Source organism: Porites lutea, chromosome 6, assembly GCF_958299795.1.
Source record: "Porites lutea chromosome 6, jaPorLute2.1, whole genome shotgun sequence".
Taxonomy (NCBI): Eukaryota; Metazoa; Cnidaria; class Anthozoa; order Scleractinia; family Poritidae; genus Porites; species Porites lutea.
The window spans coordinates 4,965,556-4,984,931 of record NC_133206.1 but is presented as its reverse complement, the minus strand read 5'-3'; the positions used below and the strand labels follow the sequence as shown (position 1 = coordinate 4,984,931).

General features: G+C 38.0%; 2 protein-coding genes across 2 annotated transcripts in view; one reads left to right on the top strand and one right to left on the bottom strand.

Moving 5' to 3' along the window:
• Positions 1–207: 207 nt before the first annotated feature.
• On the bottom strand, positions 208–4,926 carry LOC140940581 (uncharacterized). Its single transcript, XM_073389575.1, has 5 exons — positions 4,373–4,926; positions 2,785–2,883; positions 1,565–1,781; positions 754–996; positions 208–576 (listed from the first exon to the last, which is right to left on the bottom strand). The coding sequence occupies exons 1-4, from the start codon at positions 4,871–4,873 to the stop codon at positions 875–877; spliced, it is 939 nt and encodes a 312-aa protein (XP_073245676.1). The 5' UTR covers positions 4,874–4,926; the 3' UTR covers positions 208–576; positions 754–874.
• A 327-nt stretch (positions 4,927–5,253) lies between these two features.
• Positions 5,254–19,376, top strand: part of LOC140940469 (dynein beta chain, ciliary-like) — a 59,183-nt gene continuing 45,060 nt past the window's right edge. Inside the window, exons 1-17 of the mRNA XM_073389443.1 lie at positions 5,254–5,816; positions 6,818–7,011; positions 7,546–7,735; positions 7,836–7,935; positions 8,311–8,522; positions 9,075–9,308; positions 9,561–9,728; positions 9,818–9,934; positions 10,775–11,043; positions 12,789–12,857; positions 13,282–13,408; positions 14,999–15,263; positions 15,989–16,158; positions 16,685–16,759; positions 17,427–17,759; positions 18,505–18,759; positions 19,270–19,376. The exon at positions 19,270–19,376 is cut by the window's right edge and continues 63 nt beyond it. Of these exons, the coding sequence (XP_073245544.1) occupies positions 5,472–5,816; positions 6,818–7,011; positions 7,546–7,735; positions 7,836–7,935; positions 8,311–8,522; positions 9,075–9,308; positions 9,561–9,728; positions 9,818–9,934; positions 10,775–11,043; positions 12,789–12,857; positions 13,282–13,408; positions 14,999–15,263; positions 15,989–16,158; positions 16,685–16,759; positions 17,427–17,759; positions 18,505–18,759; positions 19,270–19,376 (3,230 nt within the window). The 5' untranslated portion in view covers positions 5,254–5,471. The remainder of the gene's footprint in view (positions 5,817–6,817; positions 7,012–7,545; positions 7,736–7,835; positions 7,936–8,310; positions 8,523–9,074; positions 9,309–9,560; positions 9,729–9,817; positions 9,935–10,774; positions 11,044–12,788; positions 12,858–13,281; positions 13,409–14,998; positions 15,264–15,988; positions 16,159–16,684; positions 16,760–17,426; positions 17,760–18,504; positions 18,760–19,269) is intronic.

The following is a 19,376-nucleotide window of genomic DNA, read 5'->3' as shown; positions in this document are numbered from 1 at the left end:
CTGTCATATGAATTCTTGACAGGTCAAAGGTGTGTTCCTATTTCAATTCTGCTCCTGTCGCTGCTACGTTTGAGGTCTTTATACCAGTTTTTCGTTTTTCTTGTAAGTCAGTTTATTAATTTTTAACTGTTTATAGCCTAGTAATCAGAAGTTATTTTTTCGCTATTTTCTTTGTTCTTTTTTACTTTTATTTGTCCACCAGTCAAAGTGTCTTCAATTCGAGCTTATAAGTTTGAGAGTCAAAGACAGAAGTTCTGTTTTCATTTAATACAACTAAGAAGCTATAGAACTTAGAAACCCTTAGGGCAGATGTCATAATAATATTGAGCCTGTTTGAGCTGTTTTTCTTCGTGGCACCTCCTTGTATGGCGCACTTCAAATATGTGTATTTTCGTTGTTAAAATTGGCTAAGAAATAACTGTGGATTGGCAATGACTGCATGTCGCGTAGGGAAACTAAAATCAAATTAATTTTGGGAGACTTGAATGTAACGCGAACTTACCACTTAGAACAAACCAACCAAGTCAACACCTACTCAGCAAATAAAAACATACTGCGTGCTCGGATAGTGTCCATTGACTATTTTCCAATTCCCCATAATACACTCTGTCTGCCCCCCAAATTTTGCATAACTTATTGTCTTAAAATGCTCTTGGGAAAATGCAATACTCCCAGGAGCATTTAAAAACAATGGTTTATGCAAAATTTGGGGGGCAAACAGAGTGTATTATGGGGAATTGGAAAATAGAGAATGGAGTTAAACTAGACAGACCGCTGATTTATAGACTTTTCTCGACTCAACTATGACACACTGAATCACACTGATTACACTACATATTTACAGTGTTGTTATGGTCGTTGTAAAAATCAGTTGTCAAAGTATAGAATACTGTAATGTCAATGGTATGGGTAGTTCATGAACTCTGTTAAGTCTTTTAGCTCCAAGAATTTCTCTTATTGTCCAGCAGCAAAGCTGAAGTAAGCTGGGCGGATTTCCTGAAAAGAAAAAGGAACAGAATAAAAAAGTGAGATACAAATCAAACTTACCTGGACTTTTTTTAATACAGTACTTTCAACGCAAAGAAAAAAACGGAAAAGAAAGAAAGAAAGTGGAAATAAATTGTCGCGGGTTATAAGTTTTGCGATTTTTACGCATAGGTCTTTTCCATGATCTGGCAAGAAAAAAATCAGCAGAAAGTACTGCCGCAAAAAGTTACTCCTACTGCTAATCTAGCACAGGTAGACCACCTCTGAAATAGATACCCCGTTCTAAATCAGGAGCTTCAAAATCACGACCCCGTTGGGCGGCACATACCCGTATAGGTAATGTATGGGAGTACCCCCCCCCCCCGGGATTTATAGTCAGAAGTGACCGGCCAGACCTGCCCATTCCAATAGAGAATTCCATTGTTAACCAGATTCGTCCAACCAAATCAGTCTATTTCTAAATACTATGCATAGCATTGTTTGGTTTTCAACAAAAACTCTCAAAAAAGTTTTATTTTCAAGATGACTGGTCTGGCCAGTTCCAACTTTTGAAAAGTGCTCCAGGACAATGCCACACCTTCCTTTTCCCACAGGAGTTTTTCACATTCTGGGTGTTTGTGAGCTCTCTCTCTTGCTGTTTGTCCACACTTGTCTTTAATGAACACATTTGCACCATAATTCAGCAGGAGTTTTATATTCTCTAATTTACCAAGTTGAGAACAGTAATGTAAAGAAGTGGCATGGTTCCAGTATCTTGATGAAACATTTACTGCTGCTCCCTTTTGCACAAGCATCTTGAATGAAATAATAAAGAGAATGAGATTATCAATACAGCCAATGCAAAGATCTGTTAAGTAACCCTTTTCCAACCTGTAATGAGTAGCATGATGCTATGCAAACTTACTAAAACAAAGAAAATGTTACTTATGTGGTAATAAATTATTGTAATTTCCAGGCCATTAAAAGAAATAGAAAAAATATCAAAGTACAAAGATTTTGGAATTGAAATAGGAAAAAAACTGTGAAACCTGAAGTCATCACCATTATATTCCTGTTGGATTCATCAGTTAACGCTTGAAGGAAGTTTTTTTCCCCTTGATACAGGGAAGCACAAGCATTGATCAAAATATACAGATTTTAAGATCATTCCATTCAGAACTGCATATTTATATCTTGCAGAAACTGGTCTTTCACAGTCACCACCAGCTTGCCATTAGATGTACAAATTATTTTCAATTCCAGGGGGTAAAAATGCAGACAAATCAAGAGGACTTGACAATAATATGTTAAAGTATTGAGAAAAGCACCCATTACAAGTTCTTCTGCAAAAATAACATAGCAAGAATAGGATAGCTCCCTTACAATGAATGCTTCAAATATTGAAAAGATAAAAATGCAACAAACATCAGATATATGAAAAAGTGTTAAATGATAGCCAGCTCCTTTGCAGGTTTATTTAGGGAAGCAGGGTGCAAAGAAAGTCAGTTTTACAGCCTGCCATTCGGGCAAGCTGAAGCTTAGCATGTACTAGCCCACAAGTCATTTCAACTAGCCCTAAACACTTTTTGATTAGCAGGCGGGATTGATTACAATCCTTCTGAAATTTGAATTTCCCAAAAAAACAGCACTTGCCCGTCGGGCAAGTTAAGAACAAAAACCACTAACCCAATAGCAAAATCCACTAGCCCCGGGCTATCGGACATGACTTTCTTTGCACGCTGAGGTGTCATATTCCCAGCTCCTCTTATATGGGGGGCTAATAAATGACGTCCACATAAAATATCCATGGAATGATACCTTAACAGATCTGTGACCATCTGGTGCATTTATACAAGCATGATGCAAAGGAGTACAACCACTGTGGTCCATAGCATCCAACTCACATTCTGTGTTTGTCTTAAAAAAAGACAATACTTAAGGTAATTTTTAAAATAATAGTTTGTGGTAGTATACTAGCCAGGCAATACTTTCCACTATCAAGCTCAGGGCTCATTTTTATTAAAAAGAATTATGGCCTTTTTATTAAGTATTCCTGTTTAAAAGTATTGCAATGCTTTACAAATATACTGTGGGTTCATTAACATTCCACCTATTTTACACAAGCTAGGGTAATGTGAGACAGGAGCAGTGGTTTATCATCCTTCTCCGGGAAGACCAGAAAGTTAGCCATTTTTAAATCTCACTACAGAAGCAGCATTTTCTCATCAGTAAATTAGTTTCAAATTAATTTAATTAGTCATTTAAAGACCCTGAGCATTGGTCCAGCCTGGTCTGATTTAGCCTTCTAGAAAGTATGGCAAGCAAAGCAACTTGCAAGAGAAAGTGCGTGCAAGAGGCAAAGCCACATGGGGTGGGGGAAAGGAAAGCGTGCAACGATCTCTTCTAAATTTTCATTGCTGCTTCACCCAGATGAAGCGAAATACTATTGGCTGAAAAATGATGCACCGCCAATTAAGTTTGATTGATGACGCCGAAGTTTAAACATAATGTAGTGGCTTCAAAGCAATGTGCTTCCACTGAATTCAAGGAATATTGTAGATCTGACTCAGCTGTATAGGCTAGGATCCTATCTAGAAGGTCCACACCAATTGCCTTCTGTTAGTAGTCTTGTTTTTTCTTGTGAAATTGTAATATTTTGCTCCTGGAAAGGATAACGCTATAGCCTGTGAGAGTATTGGTTTTTTTGGCTCTAGTTAATCCGCATGCTCTAGCATGCTGACAACGCATGAGTAACTCTGGCGCATTCAGCTTGGCCCCATGCAGGTACCTGACAAATGGCTGACACATTTCTTGTTTCTGGTGATTGTTTTAACGCTTTGCGGTTTCCAGGGTGGAATGAAAATTTATGGGAGATTGTTGCAAGCTCTCCCTTTTTTCCCTGCCCTTCCCACTCGCATCTCCTCTTTGCTGCTCTTGTATGACTTCTCGCGACTTCCCAAATGGAGAACTTGCTCACAGGCTAGGTCTGAACCTCTAACCTCCCACAGCCAGCAGACCAGTGCTCATCCAATTGAGCTTAAACAGTGCAGTGTAAAGTTATCTATGTACTTATGTTACCTACCTATGGATGTGTAACAGGTCAAATTTAATTTCAGGTTAATTTTACTTAAACCAGGTTGATTGTCAATTTACTTTTTCTCCTAGCTCCGGATGATAAGGGAAAGTGAGACTCAACTAAGGTTAACAATATTTAACCTGAAATCAAATTTGACCTGTAAAATATATAAGCTTAAATTACAAAATGAACAAAAAAATCCACATATATTGCTTCACCTATCCTAGGAGTGCTGAATGCTTAAAATATGCAGGGCGAAATACAAATGTAAAGGATGGAAATTAATATTTCTATCCTTTACATTTGTAAGCTTAAATTATATGTACTTACCAAGAGTTCCACACAGCTTTCATGAACTTCTGAACATGCGATGTGCAGTGGATTTTGACCTCGATTATTTCTAACGTTTACACAACTACCAGCTTCAATAAGTATCTTTAAACAGTCGGCCTTTCCCTCGCGGGCAGCAATGTACAAAGGAGTCTCGGGGAACTTTGTATTGAGATTAGCACCTGCTGCTACTAATCTCTCAACACAGTTTTTATGTCCGGCATGAGTCGCCACCCACAGAGGAGATAAAGCGTTCTGGACGCCAATTCCGTTTACACATGCTCCTGCTTCCAGTAATAACCTTAGACATTCGTCGTGTCCTTCTTTCGCGGCGAGAAATAACGCCGTGACCGCGGAACTGTTTGGGCTGTCTATTTGAACGTCTTTGTCTGCAAGGATAGAGCTTAGTTTTTCAAATTGTCCATTTTCAGCGGCATATAATAGTTGCGCTTCTTTTGGTTTCCGATCAATCTTTTCTTCAACCTCATTGATGTTTCCCATCACAATTTTCTTGATATAAGCAGGTACATTCTGGTATTTCAAGTCGCCATGTTTATTTATTTATTCAATGCCTGAACTGATTCATGGGAAAATGACAATAGTTGAACCCACTAGAGCAGGGAGAGTGGTTGTTTCTTCTAAAACAAAGCCAAAGTCGATTTTTGTATCTAAGAATGGTCAAATAAGACTTATTCTTTTAAAAATATAAATAACATTATTTAAGAGACAGACCTGTTAGGGCTTCATCGAGACAAGAGCCAGTTGTTGGACTCGTGTCCCGCGAAAGTCCGCAAAAAAATGAGTTTTGTTTCCAAAATGGCGGCCATGGGAACTGTTTTAAACAAAGAGTATCCATGGCAACCACCAAGAGGGAAGGCAGATTTCGGGCAAGGAGAGCGGAGGCCTACGAAGCCGCAAATTTTCCAGAAATTGAGCAGTGTAGAGGACCAGTTGCATCTAATGCGATTGAAAATCCTCGCCAAATGATATAAACAACACTGAGAGACAAGTGATTTAATCTTCAAGCCAGGAAAACCACCGTAAATTTGTAAATAACTTACGGGAAAGACAAATCCCGCCAAAGGCATCTTGCGCGAGAATGGAGTTCAACGACGTTCGTTTTGAATTCATCTCGGACTACACTTTAAAGTCCATGAAACTGAAAGCTGATAAATGGGCGAAGCTTCAAGGAAACGACGAATACAGACAAACAATCATGGATTTTTTGGAGAAACAAGAGTATAATATTCTCATAATCTTCCAGAACAGTGCTGGACAACTTCAGCCATCTTTTGATTTTCCGCAGTCGATGAAGGCAAAGGCTGTTTACTTCTCAAAGAAAGAGAAGGGTATGAATGTTGGAAAAGACAATTTTAAAACAGCTCTAGCATATGGAGATTTGTCTTATTCACCGCTGGAGCAGTTGTCAGCCCTTGTAGATGAGGTTTGTTTTGCAAATTCAGCTTGTTTATGTAAAAGTTCAACTAATTCCCGGGGGAGTGAAATCTACAACATGTCGGTTTCAACGCCCAATAAACTTTTTGCCTCAAGACTACAACTGTGATATAGTAAGAAGGAATCACACTTATTAAAGCTAGTGGTACTTAACAGATTTACAAGTAGTAAGAAATATTTGCTTTCATTTTGTCCATTTGGTTGTCTGTGCAAAAGATTGGCTAAAAATTAGCTTTGATTATGTAACGTGACGTGTGCACAGGTTAATAAGAAAGAGCGTTTTTGATCAACTTTTAAAAGTGTTTATAACCCCTTTAGGTCTCGATGGCAGTAATGAAAAGGTGTTTTTGCTGGTGTTTTGTATTTTCGTACCTGCGGTTATAAAATATTTAGCAACACATTATTTTATTACTAACATTCAAACTTTGATGAATGATATGAAAAGGTAAGCTTGAAGAAATTTGCAGCTTTGTTTCTAAACATTGAAAGGGTTTTGATCGCTCTCTTTTGCTATATATTACAGTCGTGTTAACAAGATAGTTGCATGGTAAAGAAGAAGCGCAATGTTTTGAATTTGTCCTAATTTATGGTTCAAATTTTCATTAAATTGTTTAATCCCAAGAGGTCAATGTTGTTACAGGGGTTAACAATGTGTTGACAGTCTTTTTGTACTTCCAAGCAAGTTTCTGTAAATATTGACTTTCAAACTAACAACAGCCAAAAGTGGAGAGATGAATCCATAATGACCGTGTACCTCTCTCTCCATTGAAAGTACTTTTGTTGTACTTAATGTCTTCTAAAGTGCAACCTGCAGCTATAAAAAGATCACCCACAGGCTCCTACTATTTTTAAGTAATTTGTCTTTTCAGCCACAGCTTATTTAAAAAAAAGAGCATTTTAATTCCCAGATTTGGATAGTGTTTTAGTCTAGTTTTTACCCTGGAAAATTTGTCACAAAATAGTAAGGGGTTATTATTTTCCTTTTGTCAGATCTTAGTTCCTTTGTTGTCAAATTGCCGCAACTATGAGCAGTGGCCAGCAGTTGTGTCTCAAGATGTATTACGGCATGTTAACCAGCTTAAAAGTAATGTGTTCGTCATTGCTGGTCAAGTGAAAGGAAAGACATTACTACCCCTGCCAGTTGGTTCTGAACAAGTTAATGACGCAGTAGAAGCTGAGGAAAAGTAAGTTTATATCTCGTTTACTGACCTTGTAAAGGACTTCACCTAATCTTTTGGTGATATTATTTTATATTTACCAAATTCTTGGCAGGCGATAGATTTTTACAAAAATAATACTCTTATTTACATTATGTACATGCTGTCTGTATCTTATTTTTCTGGCACAAAGTCATTTACAAGTTTTTTTAGGAGAGAGGTGACATAAAAACTTAGCATTAAAGGCCTAAATTTGTGTGTGTGTTTTTTTCTTTTCTCAGTAGATAGATACATGTAGACTCTTTTTTATTTTGCTCTTTTGGAAGATTTGCAATAAAATTCTTTGTAGTACCAAAAATAGGCTAGCAGCTAATGGCAATTGTATTATTTAGAGAGTGTTAAGTAGGGAGCAAATCTTCAACTGAAAGTGACTCATCTTGACAGAACTGTTGTGGCGTACACCTGTTTAGCTTTTATAGGCTCGTACATGTAGAACCAAGAGAATGCAACTGGTTAGCTCTCTTTGGTAACTTAATGCTGTCATTCTGTTTATTTTTTTAGGGGAGAGCCATTTGATCGTGGCCTGGTTCATGCTATTGAATCAGTCATTATTGAATGGACACATCAAATACAGAATGTCCTCAAGAGGAATTCTGCTCAGCCATTACTTGAAGAACAGAACCCTGGTCCACTGGTAGAACTTGACTTCTGGAAAGCTCGTGCCATGAACTTAGAGTGTATCTTTGAACAGGTCAGGACTCAGTAAAAGATTCATAAAAACAAACTTTTATTTGACAAACAGACTGCATTTTCACCTTTCTCAATTCTTCTTGTTTAATTTTATTTGTTAGCTTCATGATGTCAAGGTTAGAAGGATGGCAGAGTTGTTGGAAAGGACCCAAAGTAGTTACTTTCCAGCATTCAAGAAAATTTTCAAGGATGTTGTTGCAGGTAAATTTATTGCCAAGAAAGCCAGGGAGGTGTAGAGTCTGGTATATAGGTGATATGTGATCATTTTGCTAATTATTTACATATTATATAAACCCAATGACACTAAAAATTTACTTGATTTTAGTTTGCCTTTAACCCTTTAAGTCCCAATATCCACATACAAATTCTCCAAACTGATCTCCATACATTTCCTTGAAGAATTAGTTGAGAGAATTTGGTAAAAGATCAAATATTTTTCTCTTCATGATCATTTTGTTAATTCTCATAGACTTTGCTCATGATAGTCTATGGATATTGTTAGGAGAAAATTGATTTTGAGCACTATTGGGACTTAAAGGCAGTATCTTCTTTTAATGCTTAGTTATCTTCTCACAGCTTTGGATGAAGCAAGAGACATAAACATCCATCTCAAACCTTTGCGTCGCCTTTTGGATGACATGGAGCAGTTTGATTTTTCTGAGCTAGACAAGATTATTCCTGCTATGTTACACACAGTTGGTCTCATCTGGGCCAATTCCAGATATTACTGCCGAGCTCCAAGGGTGATCGTTCTTTTACAGGAGCTGTGCAACATGCTTATTGAAATGGTGAGCAGTTTTAATTTGATGGATTAATGTCTGTGCCTTAATGTGGTGTCATTTACTGTAGCATTTCAGAAAATATTAGACAAATTACATGTGGGTGGCTATGTGAATTCAGATAAACTTCAAGGTAGTTTAATGTTATCTGGAGCATGCTCTAAAGAGCCAGTAATTTGTTTGGAACAGTTCACAACCAAGTGGAAAGTTTCTTCAAAAGGTGGAAGTTGTCAGAGGTATTCCCCTTTACCCTTTTCGGCTTGATAATGCCTGAAATATTTATGTCCCATTTGTTAAATTCCCCTTATGCAATGACATTTGCTGTCTTTTTGAAATAACTGTAATTTGTAATTGAAAAATCAAATGATTTAGCTCATTCAAGTTTAAGTAGGGTTTAGAAGCATTACAAGGAACATTTTATTCTGACTAGTTTTGCATTGCAAATGTGTATGACCTAACAGTTAAGGGTGCAGCAGTTTGAGGAATCATCATACAATATATTTTACAAATTTGCCATAAAGATAAATGTCATCTTACTTTCTTTCCTTTCTCTTTGTACAGGCAAGGACATATCTGGATCCTGCTGAGATCTTCAAAGCAGAAGCAGAAGAAGCTTATGAAAAAACCCAAAAGGCAATCGAGATTTGCATGTGTTTCAAGGAGCACTTTGAAGACATAAGAAGAAATATCCAAAAATTCTTTAAAGAAGGGCAAGAGGTCAAACAGTGGGAATTTGCTAATGAACTTGTCTTTACCAGGATAGACCTGTTCATCCAGAGACTTAAAATTGTGGAGGTTAGTTTTAATGAGGCTGAAAGTGGCAGTAGTGGCAGTTGCAACAGTGTTGGTCATTGTGAATAGTTTGGGTAGTTTGTAGTGTTCTTGTAAACTCATATTCTTCAAACTCCTCCACTTCCTCTTACATTACAATTCCTTCATGCAAATTTCCACTCTCTAATTTCTTTTATTTGCTCCATTACTATCCTGCCTCAATCATCAGGCATTGTTTAACCACAGTGTATTTTTGTTGTTAATTTTCTTAACTAGGACCTTTTCAGCACAGCTATGGAATTTGCCAAACTGGAGAAGGTGGAACTTGGGGGAATCAAGGGTAAGATGCTAAGTCACCAAGTTGTAGAGATCTTTGGAGAATTCAATGAGATTTTTGCAGTCTTTGGAAATCGCACATATGATGGACTGGATCCAACAAACAAGGTATATTACTTACAGATACCATAGAGCTGTTTTGTTTGTTTGACCTTGATTGAGTGGATGATATTGACCTGATCTCATTGGCATCTTAGGAATTTGTAGATGACTACAACCAGTTTAGGGAAAGAATAGCTGACCTGGATAGAAGGCTTGCTTCAATTGTCTGCCAAGGATTTGATGATTGTCCAAGCACAGAATCTGCTCTGAAGGTAAAACTCTTCTCAGGTTGCTTTCAGTGCCTTGCGACACTTGATACCAAGGAAATACATGTATGTTAATTGTAGTCATGAATTCAGACAATCACACTAAGCAATCCAAACAAGAATTCCAGCAAATTTGATTTTATGTTACTTTTGATTTAACCCAGGTTGATTCTCAGTCTCCTTTGTCTCCCAGCCCTAGAAGACAAAGGAAATTGAAAATCGACCTAGGTTAAATAATTTTAACCTGAAATCAAATTTGACCTCTAACATATACAGTCTGTAGAACTTGCTCTGCAGGTCCTTTGGCCGTTGCTTTGTTAAGAATTATTGGTTCTCAATACAAATCATGTCATTATTCTCAAGGATTAGCACAGTCAGTTAGTGGGTGGCCTTCTATGCAGAGTTTTATTCTCAGGTGTGACTGCACAAATCCTTGTCTTGACTTCTTTTTCTTCCCATGTACCTTTAAATAACTTTAAATACCTGTAAGACCGAGTACTAATAGAAGGGGTGGTGAATGGTACCTCGAAAAATGTGGGTCTCGGAAAATTTTGGGAGGATCTCGAAATCTCGGAAGCGTTTTTGATAAGTGTCGAAGTCTCGTTTTTTTATGGTTTGCTTTTACTTTTTTTGAGTCTCGGGCTCAGATTTCTAACTAGGATCTCGGCGTCTCGGCGAGTCTCGGATTTTACCATTCGCCAACCCTAATAGAGAGAGGGGGTGGGGGGGGGGGGGAATTAGTGCACTGTCAGCCTCAGATTTGTCAGTTTAAGTACTTTTGTAAATGAGTTACCAACATAAAATAAAGAGCTTTACTCTTACCTTTACCATTATCCTGTCTCCTAGCTGCTGGATTGTTTTGGGTCTTTGCTGGACCGACCACTAATTCACGCTGATTTTGAGTACAAGTACCCCATCTTACTAAAGATGTATGAGGAAGAACTAGATGAAGCAAAGATGATATTTGATGGTCAGATGCTTGTTGCAAATAGTGAGGGTACTCCACCAATTAACAAGAACATGCCCCATGTTGCAGGGGCCCTCAAATGGTCTCAAGAACTCAGGAACAGGATAACTAAACCTATGCACGCCCTCAGACTTTCTGTTAATCATGGGTAAGTAGATTAGAGTATAGCTTGTAGAGTGTGATTACTGCTATATTTCTCTTGCCTACCCTAGTCAGTCTTTAGTGCTTTTCAGATGCTTCAATCATGTTGGTGGGTAGAAAAGGCATTGAAAACACATAATTTATCTAATGTTGAGGTCATTGGGTGTTTATATCTGGGTTGTCTTCTGTGCAGAAAATAGATTTTGTGAAAACTGCTGAACCTTAAAAGTATTCTAGTGCATGTAATACCAGGCTTTGAATATGGTGGAGGTTACTTGTATCTCATTCTGCACACAACTTGATATATACTGTAAGTTAGGGTTTTCTTGTTTTCAGTCTTCATTGAGACTACATGTATATCTGCTTTGGTTTCTGATAAGTTTCTCTTTTTGAGTCTTGTTTCCTCTTGGAATTGTATTTTTAATTTTTCTACAATTTTCTTTGCCTTTTGGCATGAACCTTTGTCTTCTTTGTCTAATGTTTTTATCTCAATATCTGTCATTCTGTGGTTTGGAGCTGTTAAAGACTGGCAGTATTGCTGTTCAGTGGTCTGTTCTGTGGCTCTCTTAATGCTTTCTCTTAACGGTTTCACAATCATTTTTTCTCTAAAGAGCAGACAGTGATTTTCCAATCATTGATGGGTTGGTAAGGTATGACAACTATTATATTCTTCACAAGACTTTTTTTTAACTGTCCATTTTGCCCTTAACTACAGAGAAAAACATTGTTTATCTCCTAACTTTCTTCGCTGCTTATTTCTACTTTCAACTATTTTTTTAACTATCAAGGCAAGTGAGCTACATATTAGTATAGCCAGAGAAGTGATCATAAAGGCTAAATTTTGTTGATAGCTAGTTTATTTCCCCACTTATCATATACAAACTTACTTGTAGTTTGAGGATTTTGAGGAAGTTTGTTGTGCTGCTATTGGGGCTAAAATTGGTGGAAAGAGGTTGTTTTTGTTCATCTTTGGTAGACATACAGTGTAACAATAACGAGAATTATTGTTTGTTTCACACGCTGTAGTCACTTTAGATGTTCTTCTCTCGTTCTTCTGACGTTAAGGTCTAATGGCCTACCCAATGCTATACACTAGATCTGCAGCATGATGGTCCACTATTCCTTCTCCATTTTCTTTTGTTGTCATACTACCACATGGTACCTTTTCCAAGGTCGTATACCTTTATAACATTGAAGCAGATTTTTACTGTGCATGTTATGTCTCTTTAGTTTCTCCTTTCACATCTGATTTGTATCAGTTAATGCAATTCACTTTCTATCAATCTGCTCTGGTTTTGTTTTTTCAATTCTGCCTGCATGGAACCCATATAAATTACTGTGCAAAGTGACTTTGTCCTTCAGTTATCTTTGTTTCCTTGAAATCATCGTTATTGTCATCATCGCCAATTCATATGCAATGAATAAAATAATGAATTGAAGTTATAATATTATTTTAAAAAGACTATAACCTTCTCTTTCATCATGATGATTTCTGCACAGGTTAATATTAAGACATGAAAGTCATTGTCACCAATAGTCCTGCTGGGGCAAACATTCAGATCACGAAGACCTGTGCAATCACTATTTAAAAATGTAATTATTACGCGATGCTTGAGCTCAACCATTTGCAGAGCTAGTGCACGATATTAGGATATTTTATTAGACGCTGAATTGAGTAAAAGTTTGCAGGAGCGTATTTCCTGGTAGAAAACTAGAGTAAGTATCTCACGTTGGTACTCTTTGATTTTGCAGCACGCTGGAGACTGCTGAGGCCATGATTATTTCCAACAAATTTGATGAAATGAGCAAGCTGTTAAACTCGTAAGTGTCTGGTTCAACTTGCCGGATTTCAATGGTGATAAATCTTGTCTGACATTTTTATAGTCACTCCACGGAGTTCTAAGTTCTAAGCTGTTTATACTACAACGTATAGCTCCATCAAAAGTAAACAAGTCACTAATTGATATAAGTGGATACTATTTCCGAGAAGCGATCATAGTAATCTTATATCTACAATAGTCTTAAGTCGGAACTGAAGTCTTTTTTGGCGATCATTGACACAATAAACGCTGTGAACGCTCCTATAGTTGAAGTGTATTTCCTTCTGATGCCCGATGGTTTCTCAATTTGTTTTAAACAATTTTAGTTGTAACACTCTTATTAAAACTAGCCTTAAAAAGGAAAAACTCTTCGCTTGAAATTCCATTCTTATAGTAAATGGACTTTTTTTTCATCTTTCCTGCAGGTACGAAGAGCAAGTTTATATAGACTGGACAAAAGATGTCGGCTCCATCTCCCAAGAAAATCTTGACAAACCGCTCATTTTGAGGGACAGTAACACAAAACTCATTAAAGTGAACTTTGATCCTCAGGTTTGATATACTTTACACCTTACTTGCACCTCAGTGAGTAGTGCTTGCATTTTCGACAGTTACTTGTTATTTACATCTATCAGAGATGGCGAGGCTAAAGAAATGTTAAATTGCCTAGTGAGATCCCTGCTCTTTTACGGAAAGCACTCTGTCCTTTGTGTGTCCTAAGCATGGAGCATCAAGGGGAAAAGTTGAGTCTCTTGCTGTTTAATCCATGACCTGCACAATATGGTAAGGAGCTGAAACAAATATGGCAAAGACAACAATTGACGTGAAATTTCCTCATGCGTCTTTTACATGGGGACGTAAACACACTTTGACTAATAATTTGTCGCAGCTACTAAAACAAGGAATGACCTACAATGACCTACAATGATCTACAATAATCTACAATGACCTACAATGACCGAACGAGGGGACCTGAAAATACGCTTAAGATCCCTGTAATAAGCTAAAATGAAGATTTTAGAAAAAGACAAAAAAAAAAAGATCAGGGGACACGTGTGCATAAACGTAACGCGTTTAGTCTACTGCATGATGCTTGGAGATAAATTTACAGTGTAATAATACATGTATGAGGATAATGAAAAAAAAAATCGCAAAAAAACCTTTGGATTATTTTCCCGTGTTTCAAACTACTCCAGCAAAACTACTTCCAGTCATCACGTGAGATAAAAATGCACCTGCGCCTGCGGGAATCCAGTGTATTGTCACAGTAATGTGACTTTTGTCCAAACCATCCCTTGCAACCTTTCCCGTTAGTTGTGTTTTGAGTTGTCTTTTTTTTAAACAAACATAGTCACCCCAACAGTCGATCCGGGGGGATCTTCAAGGGACGTTTGGGTATAGAGAGAAAAATTGTTTATTTAAGTACCCTGGCCTGTATAAGACATCATAAGACCCTTAAAGTGGCTTCCAGTCCAACAGGATGCTCTGTTTGTAACGCTAAATAGTAAAATCCATATCCTGCTCAGCGGCCCATACCCTTCTAGGCCAACTAAGGGAGTGCCTGGATGGCTTCTGTCAATACAGGGTATAATAGTGGTACCGGTAAAAAAAACGATTGCAATAATTTATTTTCAAGTTTCTCAAGTTACCTGAGATCAGGCTTTATTTTTGTTTTGCCTTTTCAAAATGTGCTTGGCAATTTAATGCCATGAGCCTAGTGTCACGTCCAAGCGTGACACACTTATTTTACCTTATTTTAGCTCGTAGCAGCTCATAGTAGCTCATTGTAGATCATTGTAGGTCATTGTAGATCATTGTAGGTCATTCCTTGTTTTAGTAACTACGAACAATTAGTCAATAATAATTAGTTTTCTAATTTAGATGCGGTCCTTTACGACTCGATTACTGGAACATTCACCTAGATTTAAAGGAGTGAACTAGTCGCAAGAAAGTTTCAAGTCTGCACTGAGATTTACGTTGTAATCAGCGTCGTCGGTGAACTCACTACCGTTTTTGTCGTGGTTGATGAAGCTCCTTATTTACTGATTTTTAGGAAGACTCATGATCAGCTCTAGGGGTTAGATTAAAAACCTCAGTATCAAGGAAATACCATGATTAAAATGTATTTATTGTTTGTCTTAGTTGGTTGCTGTTCTGCGTGAGGTGAAGTACCTGGAAAATGCTCAAAATGAAACCTTAGAGTCCATCCCTGAAAGTGCTACAAACATCTACTCCCGCAATGAGACATTCCACAAGTTCCTTTCAAACCTTGACCTGATTGTTGCTTGGTATAACAAAGTCAGAGAAACACTTCTTGATGTTGAATTTCCTCTGGTTGAAGGACAGTTACAAGAGATTGATAACCAGCTGCAGCAGGCTGAGACAACTTTGAACTGGAATAGTGAAGGTTTGTTTAATCAATAGTTTGTTTCTTCAAACTCTAACTCCCAGAGTAGTCAGAGTGAACGTCGGAGTCTTGTGTAGGAACACTTGTCTTTGATGATACTACCTTTGGAGTCTAGGAATGAAATTCTGCAGTGTGACCATTCCAATAAAAGCTATGGAGTGGTACTGTTACATGGTACTGTCTGTTTGGCAGCATTTTACAAACTAAAATTTTGAATTGTTGTGGATTTTTTTACTTGAGCTACTTCTGCGAGTGAAAGGATCAAAGCCATGATACAACAGCAGAGCTGGTTAGTGTGCGGCCCTCTCTATACGGGAGTTTCCGTGTAAGATTCCCAGGTGTGACCTCAAATACTTGTTTCGACTTCTTTTCTTTCTGTTGGGAATTAATTGGCTTAAAATATCCGTAAAACGGAGCACTGAAGGAGAGAAATATTGGGGGGTTATGGGGGTGGGGGGTGGGGGAGTGAAATGAGAAAATGAGCGCACCGTCGGCCTCATTGTTACGACTGTTACGAGTTACCGACGTAACCTGTTGCGGGGATCGATTTGTCATCAAAATAACGTCGGTCAGTTTTTCATTCGTTTAGTTTTACTTTAGCACTGTTTTGACGCCATTTGGTCATCTGGAGGTACCTCAAAAATACTGGAACTCTAAGTTCGAAAAAAAAAACTCTGGCATGTTTTTGAATATATGGGTTAATCATCTTTGTTTACGGCTTAAAGGTGCATGGGAATACATTGAGAAGACAAGGGAAATGGTTCATGACCTTGAGAAACGAGTCCAATCTGCCAAGAACAATGTTGACAGCATGAGTCAGCTGATGACGAAGTGGTGTGAAGCGCCATTGTATGAACGTAAGGAGGGCAAAAAGGAAGGACTGCTGAACATAGAGGTAAAATACTTTGTAGACTGAAAGATGTCAATACCGTTGTGCAGTACTGATGAAGTGCTAGGCACGTTTATTTAATGTTTTAGTACTCTAGCCAGTCCCTTAGCTTTTGTTAATGCTGTCTTTGTAAGGATGTTTACAGGTTTTAAAGAATCTCTAGACAACAGGACCTGATTGCATGTTGTCAAATGGTTTATTTCTTCGGTGGTCTTAAAGAAAAATAAGTTGTAGTTGTGTTATAGTGAGAGATAGAAGGATGTAAAAAACTCGTTTCTTCTAATTACTAATGGGTCGCCCCAGTTGGGTAGATAACAGACATGTTACAGAAATTAAAAAGTATCACGTCTGCGGCAGTGTGTCGTTAACCGTTGTTCGTTGATCCAACGGGGATGAAAAAATGTAGCTCTCAAGACACTTTTTTCCTGAAGGTGAAAACGCTCCCTTCACGTTCAAAACAACAAGTACAGCTGTAGTTTTGTGTATGAAATGTCAGTGACATAATGTATTTTCTGAAATTTTCTTTCATTAGGACAGTGAAACCAACCTTAACAAACGTTACACTCTGATCAAAGAAGCTGGAGAAAAAATCCACGAGCTAATGAAGGTATCATGTTATTTTCGTTGACTTACGTGTTGTTTAAGACCTCAAGAAGATAAGCATTTTCATTTGTCCTTAGCACACTCAGTAGCCCTTGAAAATGAGTACGGGCAAAGAGGTTAGTTATAGTTAAGGGTATCGTAGCCTGCTAATGAAGCGAGCCGCGCGGGAAGGAGCCTCTCGCTCTCGCGTTCGCGGCTACTTTCGCGTGCCGTTCGCGCGTACCTGACTTCTCGCAACCGCAGGCTACGGGAGTTTGCGTGGTTGGTGATGTATCGCTTTGACTCAAATCCTATGTTGTCATTCATACATTATAGAAGTAAAAAAATACATTATACGTTACGTGAACGGCGGGTGAAGATATATAAAAGCTGACGTCATAACGTGGTCCTCACAATTAAATGAACAACCGAAGCGGTTGACGAAGAACTTGAAAATAAATTACTTTTTTCTTTCAACTGCTTCGGTTGTTCCGCATACTCTTTCTTAAAAACCTTCACTTCGAGGTCACAATGTTACTTGTTGTTTTTGTTAACGCTGACTTCATTTTAACTTCATTGACATTACATCGGCAAGTACAATTTAAATTTATTCATTTCCTTCCTGATAAATATATCACCCTGAGGTATGTTGTTAACATGTCATTTAATTGTCTGTGCATTTCGCTATTCAGAATAACCTAGAGCTCTTCAAAGCGGATGCATCAACAGACATTTGGCGAGCATATGTGGACTATCTGGATGACATGGTTCTTGATGGTTTCTTCAACTGCATCCATTGTTCTTTGAACTACCTTCTAGAGAACACAGATCCAAAACACAACATGACAGGGCTATTTGAAGCCAAACTTGAGCTGCAACAACCTGAAATGGTGTTTATACCATCACTGGATTTCGGTATCTCTGATGGGTTTTATGAACTTGTCGAGGGCATTGTTAATGATGTGTACAAGATGGCGTCTCTTGTCAAGAGATTGGCAGAACATAATGGATCGGAACACTATCAGGTAAAATCATTTCATCAACAACTTGCGAAAACCCGGACAATTTCTCCACCACATTTCACGCCCATCTTTTTAACACCGACTTTTAATGTTTTTATTGAAAAAACGGAGTAAACTAGCGCTTGTAAGCCCTGGGCATATACATCATCGTAAGGGGGTTTAGGTGGGCTTATAGACAGAGGGGCTCAGTTATATCCGAGGGAGCTTATAACCGCATGTATTTTTTTGTCTACAGTTAGACTGGGAGGGCTTTTAAGTGGGGTGGATGGGGGTTTTAATCGACTTTACTGACTTCACTCATATGACTTTACTGACTGACGTGGAGCGATTTAAAGGAATTTATCTCCAAAAGATCCTTCCTGACAACCCGTGCGCTACAACCTTTCATTGTCTGGTTGCTTTATTGTTTGACTGGGATTTTTTTCCAAAGTTTTGCTTTGTTTTGTTTTTGTTTTTGAAATTTTAACGTCCGTAAATTTGAGAGATAAAGAGAGGTAGACTTAAGTTTTTTGTTCGTAACTTCATCCTGTAAGGATCTTCAACTACCCAATCCCCCTTCTTATTGAAAAAAAGAAAAAGAAAAGAAAGAAAGAAAGGAATCATTTGAAGAAAGGGAGAGTACCAAGACTTTGCACCTTAAACCCAAATGAGAAACACTGGGTACTACAATGTGTGTAGCTTTCGAGCTCTCTTGTTGCTACTTCTGTTCTGTAACACATTTCACAATTTTGTTTATTTATTTTGGTAGAACGATGTAGAAGATATGCTGGATTTGTCTGAGATGCGCCAAGATTTGATGGATCGTGTCACAGGCGTCATGAACAAAGCAAATGAATATCGAAGTTCGTTTGATGTGTTTGCGTACTTGTGGCTTGACGACCGCAATGAGTTTATGAGACAGTTCCTTTTATACAATCACGTGCTCACCGCTGAGGAAATTGAAGCTCATGCTGAGGAGGGTGTCCCAGAAAGTCCGCCTACTCTGGGACAGTTTAAAGAACAGGTTTGTTAATTTGTCGCTGATAAGAAGTGAAACAGGGGTGAGGGTACAGCCAGCAGACAGAACAAAACCTTTCGTATAGTATGGGCAAATTCTTGATCTTTGGGGGTGGCCTAAAGTCTCTATAATACGGACACCAAAGAAAAAGAGCCAAATAACCCAAGCCAAACTTAAATTCTTTCAGTGGGTCAGTTTTAAAATCGGACTGACAATACGTACTCCATAAGGACAAATCCAAGTTCTTGCTTTTTGGTCAGTTGCGTAAAATCTCTGTGCTAATATGGACACCAAGGAGACAGAGACAACATAGATTATCATAGAGCTGTGTGTGTTCTAGAGGAAGGGATTTTATGAGGTTTGGTATCTCTTCAAACCAAGAGAACTCTTCTTATCAGTCGTGGTGTCCTATTTACAGAAAGCTGGTTAACAATTCGACTTCTCACAAGATTAACCACACTTAATTAACTTACACTGTATTAAAACTTATTGCTGTTGTTTTTTGATGTTCTCTAGATTGACACTTACGAGAAACTTTATGCTGAAGTTGACGAAGTAGATGGAACGAAGATCTTTGACACTTGGTTCCGAGTGGACGCCAGGCCTTTCAAACAGGCATTGCT

Coding starts and splice junctions, on each gene's coding strand:
- LOC140940581 (XM_073389575.1), bottom strand. CDS start 4,873: ATGGGAAACATCAATGAGGTTGAAGAAAAGATTGATCGGAAACCAAAA. Junction 2,884..4,372: donor AAAGCTGTGTGGAACTCTTG/GTAAGTACATAT, acceptor TCTTTTTTTAAG/ACAAACACAGAATGTGAGTT. Junction 997..1,564: donor ACTCCTGTGGGAAAAGGAAG/GTGTGGCATTGT, acceptor TTTTCTTTTCAG/GAAATCCGCCCAGCTTACTT.